The sequence below is a fragment of the Balaenoptera physalus genome (genome assembly GCF_965194825.1).
Source record: "Balaenoptera physalus genome assembly, chromosome: 3".
NCBI classification, from domain to species: Eukaryota; Metazoa; Chordata; class Mammalia; order Artiodactyla; family Balaenopteridae; genus Balaenoptera; species Balaenoptera physalus.
This window is the reverse complement of record NC_138890.1, coordinates 2,103,111-2,118,253: the sequence shown is the minus strand read 5'-3', so window position 1 is coordinate 2,118,253 and position 15,143 is coordinate 2,103,111. Positions and strand designations below refer to the sequence as shown.

The 15,143-nt window shown below is 62.6% G+C and overlaps 1 protein-coding gene across 4 annotated transcripts in view; it reads right to left on the bottom strand.

Moving 5' to 3' along the window:
- The window catches only part of PIP5K1C (phosphatidylinositol-4-phosphate 5-kinase type 1 gamma), a 59,615-nt gene that overhangs the window by 21,985 nt on the left and 22,487 nt on the right, over positions 1–15,143 (bottom strand). For all 4 annotated transcript variants that reach the window (XM_082454418.1, XM_082454419.1, XM_082454420.1 and 1 more), the window contains exons 2-6: positions 9,985–10,016; positions 8,468–8,560; positions 6,510–6,640; positions 5,509–5,626; positions 206–358 (exon numbers count right to left, since the gene is read on the bottom strand). In XM_082454418.1, coding sequence (XP_082310544.1) covers positions 206–358; positions 5,509–5,626; positions 6,510–6,640; positions 8,468–8,560; positions 9,985–10,016 — 527 coding nt within the window. The remainder of the gene's footprint in view (positions 1–205; positions 359–5,508; positions 5,627–6,509; positions 6,641–8,467; positions 8,561–9,984; positions 10,017–15,143) is intronic.

Sequence of the window (15,143 nt, the reverse complement as noted above, 5' to 3'; positions counted from 1 at the left end):
GGGTGAGGCTCAGTGACCCAGGACGGCATGTTGAGGCCTGCCTGGAGGGGATGGTGCCCAGAGTGGGTGGTGCCGGTGGTGTGTGTGTGTGGGGGTGGGAGGTGCCGGTGTGGTGGGGGGACTAGTGCCCAAGGCTCCTCGGGCAGAGGGAGGAGGAGGGTGTGAGGTCGGGGGCACTGGGGCTGGAAGGGCACGGCGCTCCCACCATGTAGTAGCCGGGCAGCAGCTTCTGCAGGAACTCGGCCTCCTTGTGCATCACCGTCTTGATGATGAACTCGTCGTCGCTGGTGACGTAGAACAGGGAGCCGCTGGCACCGGGGTTGGACAGCTCGATGAGCGGCTCATTGCACAGCGAGTACTGAAAAGGGGGGCAGCGAGTGGGCGGGGTGCTCACCAACCCCCACCGCCCGCGGGCCCAGGGGCTGGCGGGCAACCCCGAAACTGGTCACCGTCAGCTCCATTTTACAGACAAGGCCACTGAGGCTTGGAGAGGGGGATGGTCTCGCCCAAGGCCACACAGCAAGGATTTGAGCCCGGGCTAAGCCTGCAGCCTCAGTGCTGACCCACTAGAGTGTGTTCCCTCTCCTGTGAGGGACAGACACCTGGCCGTATGGGGAGCCGACACACCTGGCCACGACTCGCCTCCCAGCCTCCCTGCAGCCACGACGGTCAGCTCTGGCCTGTGAGCCGTAAGCACAGGCTGCCGTGTGGGACTTGGGAGAGGCTTTCTAAACGGGTGGCAGGAGCTGGCGCACCTCCTGTCTGCACCCCTCTCTCCTTCCCACCTGGAACCCCGCAGCCGCACTGGACCATGTGGTGACCTTGGGGGTGGAAGCCGGGCACCGGGAACGGCAAAAACAGCAGCTGCATGCCTGGTGAGCAGCCCCACCTGGCCCCCGGACACCCGGCCCCTCCCACCTCTCTTCCCCACCTCCTAGTCCCTGACACCCACGTTCCACCTCCGCGATCACTGCCCAACGTCCTCGTGCACCCCCTCCACACCATTAGATAGTAAGTTCTAGGGAGACAGGAATATCTACGTGATTTTGTTCACATAACAAGAGGGATCCCCAGCACATACTTCAGTGCCTGACACAGAGTAGATGCTCAATCGTTAAGCAAATGAATGAAAAGCAAGGCCTGCAGGCCTTTTCAGCTGAGTCAATGAAGTACTTTTTGGGGTTGAGGCTGTCTGGGTCAGGTTTTGTGTTTCTTGCACCCCCCAAATCCTAATTAAGTACCGCTGGTATACAAAGCATGGAGGACGGGCCCCCTTTCCTATCCACAGAGAAAAGCAGGGAGACAGACACAGGACCCCACTGCCCTCGGCCCAGCTCCTGGATCCAACTATGCCTGACGCCACAGCTGCCCCTGGATGTCCAGGCCCCCGAGCCAAAGGCTACCCTGCGTCCACAAGCACTAGGTGCGGGGGTGCTCACAAGCTGAAGCCCACGGACCGCCAGCCCTGGATCCCACCCACCATCACCCCTTCCGGGCACAGAGCAGGACTGCACTGCCTGGCTTCTCCGGGGTGGGGTGAGGCTGTCTGACGAGCACTGGCCAGTAAACTGTGAGCACAAGTGGTGCGTCATCCCCAGGTTGGAAGATTTAAATGCTGCTGTGAGCCTTCCAGAACTCTCCCTCTGCCACGGAGACCAGACGTCTGGGGTGGGAGCTGCTTCGTCAGCCTGGCTGTGCCAGTGATGAGCACAGCCCCCAGCCAACCCAGGGCAGACACAGAGTGTGAGCAAGAAACACACCACTGTCATTTTAGGCCACACGGATGCAGGGGTCTGTTTCTTACCCAGCATAATCTGCTGCGTGCTGACTGATGCATGCTGTTCCCAGTGCTCCTGTTTCTCACGTATTACTGACTCTCAGGAGCACCAGCGGAGGCAGACTCAGGCCCAAGGGAGGAGAAGGGCCTTCCTCGGTCCCTTGACCAAAAGCCAACTGCCACTTTCTCAGTACTACCTGACACCCAAGCGTATTTCCATGTACCCCCTGGTCTGCTGGTGCCTGACTTCAGCCTTGAGAGGTGGGAGCTGGCAGTTTTATTGCCCCACTCACTGTGATGGAGGCAGAAGCCAGCTCACACGGCAGTCAGCACAGTCAGGATATGCTAACAAGCAGCCCCCAGACAGCACTTACACTGTGTCTGCTGTGGGTCAGCTGGGGCTGTGTTCTTCGCTGTCACTCAAGGGCCCAGGCGGGGGGCCACCCCGAGTGAGGCACTAACACTTCGGGCATCTCTCCTGGAGCAGTGGGGGGACAGTCAGTCCTCCTGCCAGGGATTCTGAAGCCCAGTCTTGGCACTGGGGACACAGCAGTAAACAAAACAGGCTGAATCCTTGGCTCTTGGAGCTGACTTTCTTTTTTTTTTTTTTTTTAATTTATTTTATTTTTAGTTTTGGCTGTGTTGGGCCTTCTGCTGTGCGCAGGCTTTCTCTAGTTGTGGCGAGCTGGGGCTACTCTTCATTGTGGTGCATGGGCTTCTCATCGCGGTGGCTTCTCTTGTTGCGGAGCAGGGGCTCTAGGCTCGCGGGCTCAGTAGTTGTGGCGCGTGGGCTTCAGTACTTGTGGCTCACGGGCTCTAGAGCGCAGGCTCAGTAGTTGTGGCTCACGGGCCTAGTTGCTCTGCGGCATGTGGAATCTTCCTGGCCCAGGGCTCTAACCCGTGTCCCCTGCATTGGCAGGCAGGTTCTTAACCACTGTGCCACCAGGGAAGCCCTGGAGCTGACATTCTTGTTGAAGCCAGACAGATAAATAAAGTAAAACACAGTGTGTCAGATGGTGACAAAGGGCACAGAGAAACATCCCGTGGTTGAAAGGCAGACGTGCTGGAGGCAGCTACGGTGGCCAGGTGGCCAGGAAGGGTGTCTCCCCTGAGGAGCCAACATCGAGCAAAAGAACGTGACCGAGCCCGTGCAAAGGCCCTGAGCGCGTGCAGCTGGTGGAGGACAGCACAGGGAGGAGGCCGGGGTGGGGGGCGGGTGGCAATGGGGATGGTGCAGCGGAGTTCGGTTGGGAAGGGAACCAAGGAGGCCGACCTTTATTCCGAGTGCGGGGACAGCTAGGGAGTGACATGGTGTGATCTGTGTCTTAAGAGGCGCCTCTGGACTTTGGGGGTGTGAGCCTGACGGGGTGCCCAGGTGGGCGGGGCGGGGGCTGGCCAGGGGCATCAGTGGAGGGTGAGGAGTGGCCAGATTCCGATGCATCCGACAGCAGGGTTGGCAGGACCCCAGCAGGGCTGGCCGTGGGAGCAAGAGCAGCTCAGGGAAGGCTCGTACGGGGGCGAAGGGCGTGCAGCTGCGGCCACAGCCATTGTCCATCCCCGCTCCGCCCGCAGCCACTAGCCACAAACATCCACAGCACAGAGGCCCCGCCCAGGTGCCCCGTTCTCCTCGCACTCTGCCAGGCATGGGCCCGCAGCCACCGCCGGGCACCTCTGAGCACAGACTGCAGCAAAGCACCCTGCAGGAGAGCAGGGACGTCGAGTGGAAAACCCAGCAGAAGGGATGTGTCCAGCTCTGTACAGGATAAATCTACAGGCGGAGAAAGTTCTGGAACCAGATGGCTGACAGCAGCTGCCCTGGGGAGCAGCTTGGTCGGGGCCTTGGGTCTTGGGCCTCACTGGGCACCGCTGCCGAGGGGCAGGCGGGCGACAAGTAAGGGCTCCTGAGCCAGGTAACCCACCGTCAGGACGGGGTCACGGGCAGACAACCCCCGATTCAGGAAACAGCCCGCCCCCCCCCGACCATGCCCTGCTGTCCTGAGCTGAGATTAAATGACATTTAACCCCAGGAGAGCGCAGGGGTCTCACAAGGGGTGAGAGTGACTCTGCACAAGAAAACTCGGGCCTGGTGCCTGTAGCTGGGGCTGGGGCGGCAGCCAGGGGCCAAGGCCGTGACTGTGGAGGAGAGGGGAACCCCGGGGGAGGCAGGGCCGGCAAGGGAGGCTGGGGACAGTCCGGGCGCCCGGTCCATCCCTGCCCCGCCGCGTGGGCGTCACTCCTGCAGCTCGGAGCGACCCGGCCGCAGGCTGAGGGGCTCCGCTTGCCCTCCACACGGCACCCATTTCCTTGCCGCATTTCCCGGCTCGCTCCCTGACGGCCAACCCCAGCAGCCTCCCCGAGGCCCTGTCTGCAGCACCCCCCCACCCACCTTGGGCCCAGGATGGACACGCCTCAGGTCTGAACCTTCCAGCGAGTTTCTAGCCCACCAGGGCCCCATGGCCCAGAACACCCGGGCCATCTCCACCCTCCTGCTGCCATTCCAGGCTCACGCTCCCTCCGTGGCCTATGTTGGAGGCCGCAGGGCTGCTGCCTGCCTGTCCCTGGCGGTGTTGGTGGGAGTGGAGGTTAGGGAGAAACGAGAACACTCCCCTTCTGGGAAGAGCAGGGAGAATGAAGTTGAAGGTCGCCAAGGTGGGGCCAGGTGACCTCAGACGTCTGAGGTCCCTGAACTTTGCTTATCAAGTTCGAGATCAGGCCCCAGCCGTCTCCGTGGCCCGCCTCTGTGGACGTGGCAGTTCCACTGTCCACTCCCTGCTAATGGACACCGAGGCCACTTCTCCCCGACTGTGAACAAGGCCGTAGGTTTCCCCTCCTGGTAACATGATAACACAGAGTCTGGGTAACCGGCGTCCTTTCTGCTGTAGAACCACCAGGCTGCACACGAAATGCTCCTCCTCACGCCACGGGGCTCACAGACGAGGGAAGCTCTTCCCAGGGCTGGGATGGGAGAGGCCACGTGGGACCTGGTGACTTCTGGGCACTGACCGGGCAGAGCTGGAGAGCCTCAGGTCACGTGTGTCCCCGGCCAGAGCAAACGCTGGGCCTCCAGAAGGACATGGCCCCGGCTGAGGGCACAGCTTTCCCACAGATTAAGACCTGAACGGGAGCAGTCGGAACACAGTCAAGGCCCCCCAAACCCAAGGATCGGGCCTCCCCGGGGACGGCAGGTGCTGGGAGGTCAGACGTGGGCGTCTGCGCAGACGCCGAGGCCTCCACGTGCAAAGTCACAACGTGTGACCAGGTGGGCCCGGAACAGACCAGCCGGACCTTCTGAAGTGGAGACTCTGGCCGATGACCCAGACGCTGCTACCGTGAAGCCCCATCTGGACGAGTCCTGACCATGGATGCGAGGTCAGAGGGTCTGGCCTGGGTTTTGGTTTTTCTAACTTGAGAGACTAAAACCACACCAGAGCCGAGAGGACAGAGTCCAGGCTGGTGGCCAGGAGCACGAGCATGGCCGGTGACGGGACAGTCCCTCCAGGATGAGCGCGCGGCAAACTGTAACGTCTGGAAGGAACAGACGGCCCGGCCAACAGCCAGCGAGGACCGAGTCCGGCCCACCCCGACTACAAACTGAGCCGGGAGCCCGGCGACGCTGCACCCGCGTTCCTGCCCCACAGAGACCAAGAGGCAACAAACGGGGTGATCCGAGCCGGCGAGCCTGGGCTGGAGCCGGGGGCGGGGGACGCAGCAGCAGCCGAGGACACACTCACCAAGTAGTCATCCGGCCGGATCCCAAAGAGCTCCCGGAAGTAGCGGAAGGCGACGGGCGCGTAGGTCTTGAACCTGAAGTCCTGGAAGTGATGGGCGGGGGTGAGGTTGCTGCCTTCACTGCAGAGGAAGCAGGGGGGGAGGTCTGTGAGGGACGGCGGCTCGTGTGCTCTCCCGTCACCCACTGACGGCCCGCCCGCCCGCCTGCCCAGGCCCAGGCTCGGCCCCAAGGTCCCTAAAGAGCCAATCCAAAAAGCAACACGGGGCTCCCGATGGGACAAAGGGCCGTGGCCAGCCTCGGGCTGTCCCCCAACAACTACCCTCCCTTCATCAGCAACAGAGCCCACAGCATTGGGTGTACACATGGCTGCCCAGAATAAGACCACTGCCAGCCTCTCCCACAGCCAGGTGTGGTCAGGGGGCTGTGCTCAGCCAGTCCCCTGTGAGTGGAGGAGCAATGATGTGGGTCCTTTCCTGGTCATGCCCTTAAAGGGCAGGGGCATGTGCTTTCCTTCTCCTCCTTCCTGCTGTTGGAATGCAGGTGTGATGGCAGGAGCCTAGGCAGCCCCCAGGGGCCACTGGTAAGTAAAGCAGCATATTGAAGATGCTGGAGAAACCAGAAGGAACCTGGGCCCCCCAACATCATGGAGCCACCTGACCAGCCCTAGACTATCAGTGTGTGTGAGTGTCGCGCACACGCGCACACACACACAGGCACACACGCACACATTTGAGAAACAACGAACTTCTGTCTTTCCCTATTTTTAAAAGTCACCATTATATTGCGTCCCTGTGATTCAGCAGCAAACTAACATCCTGACACAGGGTTGGACCTCAAAGCCAGGAGACCCCAGGAGGGGTCAGTGCTATTTTTGACAGAGAAAGGAGCTGAGAGAACGGGAAGACTATTTCCTATCACTGCTGTCTGCGAGTAGGGCAAGCTGCTGAAAGCACGGGAGCTGCTGAAGGCACGGGAGCTGCCCCCGCGGGCCAGGCCAGGTACCTGGGGAAGAAAATGCTCTCCACCACGTAGAAGTCCTGCATGAGCACGTCGCGCTCCGGCTTGGAGCTCAGGTTGCCCACGGTGTAGCCAATGCCCAGCTGGATGGCCCCCTTCAGGGTGGAGGACGTGGTCTGCGGAGAAACCCAGCCACATCAAGACCCCCGGGGCCAGTCCCTGGCCCACCCAGGGTGAGAGGCAAGATGGGAGGCCCCCTTGGGATGGGGGGGCAGCATCTGGCCTGCCGCTCAGCCTGCACAACCACACAGCAAGGAAGTGGCCTGGCTGAGACGCCAACACCACCTGGTGCGGCCCCAAGGCCTGTTTTCTCTCCAGCTTCTAGAAGGTTCCCACATCTCAAAACTGCCCCAACGCAGCAGGGGTCCTTGGGGGATTTTGCCAGGGTTTCCTTTGGGGGGAGGGCACAAAACACAGCGGTGCCCAGGCTGCACTTCCGAGACCAGGGTTCCATCTGTCCACCTTTGAGGGGCTCTGCCTCTCTATTCCTTGGTCCTCACCCCGGTCGGGGATGGAGGTAACAGCGTCAGCCCTCCCGGGGCCACCCTCATGCCCGCCCACACTGGAGAAGCACCAGCTGCCTGTCCGTCTGTCAGCACCGCCGTTCATGTTACTGTCACTGTGAGCCCTAAGCAACGTGCTCACCACTGAGGAAAGACACCTCGGCCCCCAAGTCACTGACTCTGGTCCCCAGCACCCCCACTGCAGGAGCAAGCCCTTCCCCCGCACCCGCCTCTCCTCCTGAAGCCCCCCGCGGGCCACTCCCTCAAGATGCTACTGACTGAACACAGTTCTCCAGAGGAGATACGCAGACAGTCAACAAGCACAGGAGAAGGTGCTGAGCGCCACCAGCCACCAGGAAGATGCAAATCTGGACCCAGTGGGACCCGCTTCCCACGTGCCGGGAGGGACAGAACCAGATGGACAGACAACAAGCACCATGGAGGACCAGAGAGTGGAACCCTTGTGCTGGGCTGCTGAGAATGGAAAAAAGGGCAGCCGCTGTGGACAGGGTCTGGCAGCTCCTCCAGTGGGTTACACATGGCTCTCATGGGACTCCGCGGCTCCACTCCTAGGTGTGCAGCCCAGAGGGAGAAGCGCCGTCCACGCGAAAACCTGTACACAAACCTTCACAGCAGCACTACTCACAACAGCCAAAAAGCGCAAACAACCCAAGTGTCCATCGACAGGTGGTGGATACACAAAATGGTTCCCTCCACACACGGGAACATCACTTGGCCATGAAAAGGAGAGAAGCCCTGACACTCGCTACAACGTGGACGGACCCTCAGAACACGATGCTCAGTGAGAGAAGCCAGACACAGAAGGACAGCCAGGGTGTGATTCCATTGATGGGAAACGTCCAGAACAGGCTGATCCACAGACACAGAGAGTGGGTTCCTGGTTGTCAGCGGCTGGGGAGGGGGGTGGAGGAGGCTAATGGGTACGGGGTTTCTCTTGGAGGTTAAGAGAAATGTTTTAAAGTTGACCGTGGTGATGGCTGTACAGCTCTGAATACTCTAGAAACCACCTAACTGAACACTTCAGAAGGGTGACTCATAGGCTGCACGCACTGGCTCCCAGCAAAGCTGGTATTTTAGGAGGCGCAGCAAGGCGGGGGGAGGGGGGGACCAGAGGCAGCGGGGCCCAGGGTTGCCTCTCACATCCCCGGCCCGACCCCTCCTCTCCTCAGCCCCACTTTCAGAGGGAAGGGAGGGAGCTGTGATTTCCTCTTGCCCAAGGTCACGCCCAAGGCCACAGGTGACTCAAGGAGCCTGGCAGGTGGTGCAGCCTCAGAGCACCTGCCGGCAACCGAGAGCAACTGTCTCCAGCCACCTAGTCTCCAGCCACCTATGGCCGCGGCCCACACCCGACCTTCAGGGCCCTGTGCACCCACGAGGACCCCTCGCCCCACCCCCGCCGGCAGAGGGCGGAGCAGGAACCTTCTTGTAGGTGGTTTCGCCGGATGCGTCCACACCCCGATGACCCAGCTTCTTCCCGTGGCCAGGGCCTGGCTGTCCAGTCATCAACGGGGCCTGGGAAAGAGGAAGCAGGAAGTGTTCAAAACTGGCAACGAGGCACTGCTGCAGGGGCCAGAATGCTCCGGAAATTCTGCCGAGAAAGGGGCTTCGTCGCCATGCCCAGCTGGAACTCAGGGCGGGGGCCGCTGGGGGTGGGCTGCAGGGCACTTGGGCTCCACGCCCGCGGGGGCCACCCCCAAACTAGGACCGCCGGCTCCTCTAGAAAGCAGGAAGGTCGGCAGCCCCGGCCCTCTGCAGGCGGGGAGAGAAGAGCCCCAATTTCAGGGCCTCCCCCCGCCTGGCACTGCTGACTTGGGGCTGGTCACTCTGTGAAGGGGGTGTCCTGGGCGCTGTGGGGTGTGGAGCAGCATCCCTGGTCCCCCCCACTCACTGCCAGGAGCCCCCCAGTTGTGACAACCACAGACGCCCCCAGACATGGCCAGGTGAGACCCTCTGGGCTGGAATGACTGCAAACAGCATCTCCTCCCTGAGGGAAGAAGTCCCGCTGGCCTGGCTCCTGCCAGCTCCAGGGGACACATGTGGCATCCCAGCAAAGTCGTGTGGAAGCCGCTGGCCCCCGTGTGTGACATCACAGAGGGAGGATGGTGGATGGGGCAGTGGGGCCTGGAGGGACACAGATGCCAGCTCAGGGCCGGGGCTCCACGGGTCACGGACATTTAAGAAGCACCTGCCGCCACTTGAAGGGCTCAGACCAGCCTGTTCTGCACACTGGCCACCAGGGGGCGGGCTCCGCTCAGGGAACGTTGGTTGCCAGCCCTGCTCCGCACCCCTCACTGGCTCCCCACTGCCTGCGGCCTGGACGACCTCCGGGCCCCCAGCAGGTGGACAAAGCTCGCCTAAGAAGGACCTGAGTGCCCAGCGGCGTCCTGGGAGAGGAGCCTGGCTGGGAGGGAAGGCGGACACCCAGGTGGGGCGGGGCTCCTGTGCACCTGAGCTGCCTCTAACCCGCTGACCGTGGCTCCTTGGACAACAGGGCTCACAGATGCCCCCTGCAGGCGGCCTCCAGGAGTGACCGGAAACTGACCAGGGGCTGGGCGGCCGGGGCTCACGCGAGCGGACAGGACTGGAGGGACCCGGACAGGCGTGTGGGGTTGTGGGGGCGCCGTCCTGGAGGCGCGGCTGGCGGGAGGTGGCACCACCCTCTCCAGGCCCCTTCCGCCTCCCCGCTCCCTGGACAGCCCAGGGTAGGGTCCTCGGGGCCCTCCCCGCCCGCCCCACCCCTCCCTGAAACTCAAGACGCTGGCGGGACAGACAGGTTTTCACTGTCTGATGACAGTTGCTTATTTGCTTGGCCAGCATCTGGGGCCCAGAGAGGTGCAGGGAGATGCCCGAGGCCACAGAGCAGGACGCGGGCTGGGCCAGGCACTTCCGGTCCACCTTCGCGAGGCAGGCCAGGGTGGGGCCCATGGGACACTCACCTCCACCGGGGTCATCTTTTTCGGGGCTGAACCTGAGGGAGAGAAGGGAGACTTCAGTCTGGATACGGGGGTTACCCCCATACATGCACCCTGCACCCCTGGGAAGGCCGTGAGGACCCCACATGGGCGACGGGCCTGGGGACGTGATGCAGGCGGGCTGGACGAGGGGCCCCGAGGTGGGAGAAGCTGGCGGAGCGACCACCCCGACGTGGCCTCGCAGACAGGGGTGGGGGGCGGGGACGGGAGAGGAGAAACAGCACGGCCCACGGCCAGGAGGGCCCCAGGTGAGGGCAGGTGGTCGTCGCAGGGACGGGGCAGCAGCGGTCGGCGCTGGGGCCCAGGCTGGAGTGACGGTGCGGCTCCCGAGGCAGCCGGGCCAGCCAAGGACGCTGCCTGGCTCCCACCCACACGGCTCCCAGCTGGGGTCCAGGGGGCCCAGGAGGCTCACGCGGGGAGGCCTCAGGCCAACCACTGACCCCTCTGACCTTGGTGTCCTCACCCAGAAAGCAGGCTTCTGCTGAGGAGTATCTGTTCAGTGAGTGTGATCAGCAGATATCCATCGCCCCAAGGATGTCCACATCCTGATCCCAGAACGGGCTTTAAAGGTGGGGTTAAGGCCCCTGAGACGGGGATGACCCTGGATTCCCCAGGGGGCCCAGCATCATCACAGGGTCCTTATAAGAGGGAGGCGGGAGGGTCAGAGGCAGAGAGAGACGGGAGATGCTGCGCTGCTGGCTGTGAGGATGGAGGAGGGGCCGCGAGCCAGGGATGCGCCTCTAGAAGCTGGAAGAGGCGGGAACCGATGCTCTCCTGGAGCCTCTGGAAGGACCCGCCCTGCCCAGGCCTGGATTTAGCCCCGTGAGACCCGAGTTAGAATCCTGACCTCCAGGACTGTGAGAGAACCAGTCTGTGTGGTTTTAGGTCAAGTTTGTGGTGATTTGTGACAGCTGCAACAGGAAACTCAGACACCGGTATCTACCAGGTGTCAGCTTGGAGAGGGGAGGCAAGTGGTGACCAGGACAGTCCCAGCCCCCGCCTTCAAGGGCTCACAGCCCAGGGGGAGCAGAGAAGGGCCTGGACAGTGCAGCGAGTGCCAACAGGATGACTTGGGGTGACAGGTGGGGGGTCAGATCAGCAAGGGAGGACTTGGTCTTTTACCCCAGGGAGGTGGGAGTCCTGCAGGGCCAGGGATGGGAAACACACCGGACCTGACTCAGGTGCTCACAGGTGCCCTCTGGTGGCCGTGGGAGGACAGACAGGGTGAGGACAGAGCCGGGGACCAGTGGGGAGGGGACCGCGCTGGTCCAGGTGGGAGATGATGGGGTGGACCAGGGTGGCTGCCGTGGAGGGGTGAGTGAGAAGTGGGCGGATTCTGGTTAGCTCTGAAGTCAGGAGAGACAGGCTGTGCGCACCGGGGGCGGAGTGAAGAAAAGTGAGGAGTCGGGAATGACTCGGGATCTTGGAGCAACTCACAGAAGGAGAGAGCTGCCTCGGCCAAGATGGGGGAGCGGGCAGGAGCAGTTTGGGGGGTGGTCGGGTGCAGGGTGGCCATGCTGAGTGCGAGACCCCCGTGAACCCTCTGCGTGAAGATGTCAAGGGGCAGCTGGACCCTGAGTCAGGAGCTCGGGGAGGCCCAGGCTGGAGACAGGGCTGTAGGCAGCTGTCCGGGGGGAGAGGGGGTTCGAGCCCCAAGAGTGGACAAGGCCGTCCGGGGGAGGTAGGGGTGGGGGAGGAGAGACGCCCACGGTGGGGGGGGGAGCAAGGGCAGCCGGGGAGCAGCAGGCCCAGGTCAGGGGTCAGGGGTCAGAACACCCACTCTATCCACCCGGTTCGGGCCAGGGCTGGGGGGTGAGGACTGACAGCGAACGGGCATTCGGCTTCCTCTGGGAGGATGAGAATGTTCTGGAATCAGTGGTAACGGCTGCACAACACTGTGCAAGAAACACTGAATTGTACACTTGATAGGGAATTTTATGCTGTCTGTGAATTATCTCTCAATAAAGAACATAAACCCAAGACGACACGGCCGCGGTGCAGCCAGGCTGGGCAGGGTGGGGACGCCCGAGCGTCCATCTCTGTGCGCGACCCCCAGAAGACAGGAAACTGAGGCCAGGTGGGCAGCCAGCTGGGCGCTTCGTGGCAGCAGGGCCCACAGAAGGGACCCCCACCCCCAGAGGACAAAGCCCACAGGCCCTGGAAGGCGCATACCACCACCAGAACAGGAAACGCCAGCCATGTGCGGGTCACACCAGCCATGCCCGCCGGCAACACGTGGGCCTCCCAGCCTGGGCTCCCCGGCCACAGGGACGAACCTGGGCTCAGCCCCTCCCGAGGCCCGGGGGGTGGCGGAAGGTGCTGGAAAGCCGACATAATATTTTCGTTGGCTGTCCAACAGCAGAACAATGCATGGTTTTGTGTCTGGGGTGTGGAGGAAGGAAGAGGGAACAAGGCAGGAAGCGGCAGTGGACCGCACAGAACATTCCAGACTTCGTCTGGGGGCCCCAGGCAGCCCCTTCTCGGCCCACCTGGGGCACCTGAGCCCACAGCCCAACCCCTGTGCCCACCCGAGTCCTCTGCAGCTCCCGGCCCCTCATCCCGGGGTCCAGCTGGTCCAACACGGTGGTCTCGATTCCCCCCCCCAAGCCCCAGCCCACCACCGAGGCCTCTGCAGTCTCAGGCCTGTGGGAGCAGCCTGGCCAACACCAGCATGGGACGCAAAGTCCCAGCCGGGTCCGCCCTGCCTGGGGACACTTGAGGGACTGACCTCAGGGTCTCCCCGCTTTGTGCCTGGATCTCACCCCCAGGCCCCCTGCTTCTCCTGCCCAACTCACACGCTGGCTGGTGAAGGGGGAGACCCACCCCACCCGGAATACCCCCAGGCGTGAGGCCAGGAGGGGCAGCAGGCAGGCTCCACGCTGGCCCAGGTCACAGGGCAGGAGTGGCAGGGACAGAGCGAGGGGAGGACAGGGAATGGATGGCACACCGGGGACAGCGCCGCGCCCTCTGCCCGGACACTCGCCAACGTCCCCTCGGAGGGGCCTCCTCATGGCCTCCCCGGGTCCCGCCATCCACACGCCCTCACTCACTCTCTGCAATTCCCTTTTGGAACCTTGTCTGTCCGTCGCCCCTGTGACCACGTGGCCCTGTTGCCAGGGGCCACGCGGTTCCTGCACCCACTTCCACCAGCCGGGCCGGGGGCGGCAGGGACCACGCCAAGATGTCGAACTCCTCCCAGCCCAAGATGTGACCAATTATCTTTTGAATGAGCCACCCCGTTTTCAAGGAAATTAAGTTTTAAAAATAGCCGGGGGGAGGGGGAGAGTGTGAGGCGCTGCAGGGCTGAGACCTGGGGGAATCTGGGGGCACAGCTGTGCCTCGGGCCGGGCTCCCAGCAGACACCTCTGAAGCCCGCTGACGAGGGACCCACCCCTTCCTTGGCACACACAGGACCGCTTCTCTACATTTGATGTGGAAAATGAGGCAGAGAAAGCTCCCCAAGGACCGGGGGAGGGGCCTTAACATCTGTCCTTCAGCAAAACCACTAGGTTTTTTCTACCTTGACGTCTACCCAGAATCCACCACTGTCCCCAGCTCCTCTCAGCCCCCATCCTCTCCCACCTGGACCAGCTCAGTCCCCTCCCCTCTGGTCTCCAGCTCCCACCCTCCCTCCAGTCTGCCGTCCCTGCAGCAGCCACCAGGGGGCACCTGTGAGCACCTGAATCAGGCCCCGCCCCTCCTCTGCCCACAGCCCTCCAGGGCTCCCACCTCCCTGGGGGTAAAAGCCCAAGTCCTCCCTATGGCCCACAGAGACCTGCACAACCTGCCCCGTCCCCTCCCTGCCCTCCCCCTCACTCTGCTCCAGACACACAGGCCTCCTCGCTGTTCCTCCAACATGCCAGGCCTGGTCCTGCCCCAGGGCCTTTGCACGGGCTGTTCCCACCACCTGAAATAACCTTCCCAAGACCCCTGCAGGGTTTGCTCCCTTGCTTCATCCAAGACCTGGCTCAGACATCACCCCCTCAGAAAAGCCGTCCCCTGACCACCTTGCCCCAAACTGCCCCTCTGAGGCCACTCTCCCCACCTCTAGGCTTTCTCTCTTCCCACCACTTGGCACCACCTGGTGCTTGTGTGTTGTATCTTCCCCCAACTACAGGGGACCAGATCTGCTTTGTCTCCTGCCAACAGGCACCTGCAGAGCTCTCTGAGTGCTAAGGGGGAGAGGCCCCGCCAGAAAGAGGCGGCAGGGGGCATGAGGCCTGTGGGGTCACTGCAGGGGCTGTGCCCCGAGCAGTGCCCGCCTGGTGCCCAGGAGAGGGCTGGCTCCCCGACTCAGCAAACAAGAAAGCACAAGGCCTTCGGGCCTGCAACCCCGAGAAAGCAGGAAGCGGTGCCAGGGCCAGCGCTCACTCACTTCCCCTATTAGCTGGAAAGGTCTAGCCACAGAAGCAGAGTCCTCCAGGGAGGCCGCGGGGAAGCCAGGCATCCCATGGGCATGGCAGGAAGCTGGGGCCCCCGGCGAGGCCGGGCCGCCCACAAGCTGCACCGGGAAATCTGCTTGTAACCCATAAGGACAGTCGGCTCTGTGGCCAGCAGCCGCGTGACTCACTCTGAGCTACAGAATTCGACGGAAGGGACCGTGTGACGTGAGGAAGGCGGGCAGCTTCTGGTTCCACCCTCGGGGTCCCTGCTGGGGCCCTGGGGGAGACCCCCTGGCGGGGAGGGGCAGGCAGCCCCCTCCCCCGAGGCCTGTGAGCACAGGAGCCTCCTAGACTTCGTGCCGCCCGCCAAACCTGACCCAGATGGCAGAAGTGCAGGCAAGCGTGTGCAGTTTGCAGCCACGCAGCTCCGAGGTGGCTGTTACACAGCAGTAGCTGACTGACGCAGGTACCACACCTCCACACCGAGAGCACTTCCGAGAGGAATATAAGGATCCAGTTCCAGGGACTCCTTTGGGAGAGGGATAAAGGAGAGAGCACTTTACCTCCTCTGCCCAACTTGCATTCCTCACACTCACAAAAGCATTAAACGTGCCACACGACAGATCACTCATCCTTAAAAAGGCATGAAGCACTGATACTCGCTGCAACGTGGATGGACCCTGAGAACACGATGCTCAGCGAGAGAAGCCAGACGCAGAAGGACACACAGTGGGTGATTCC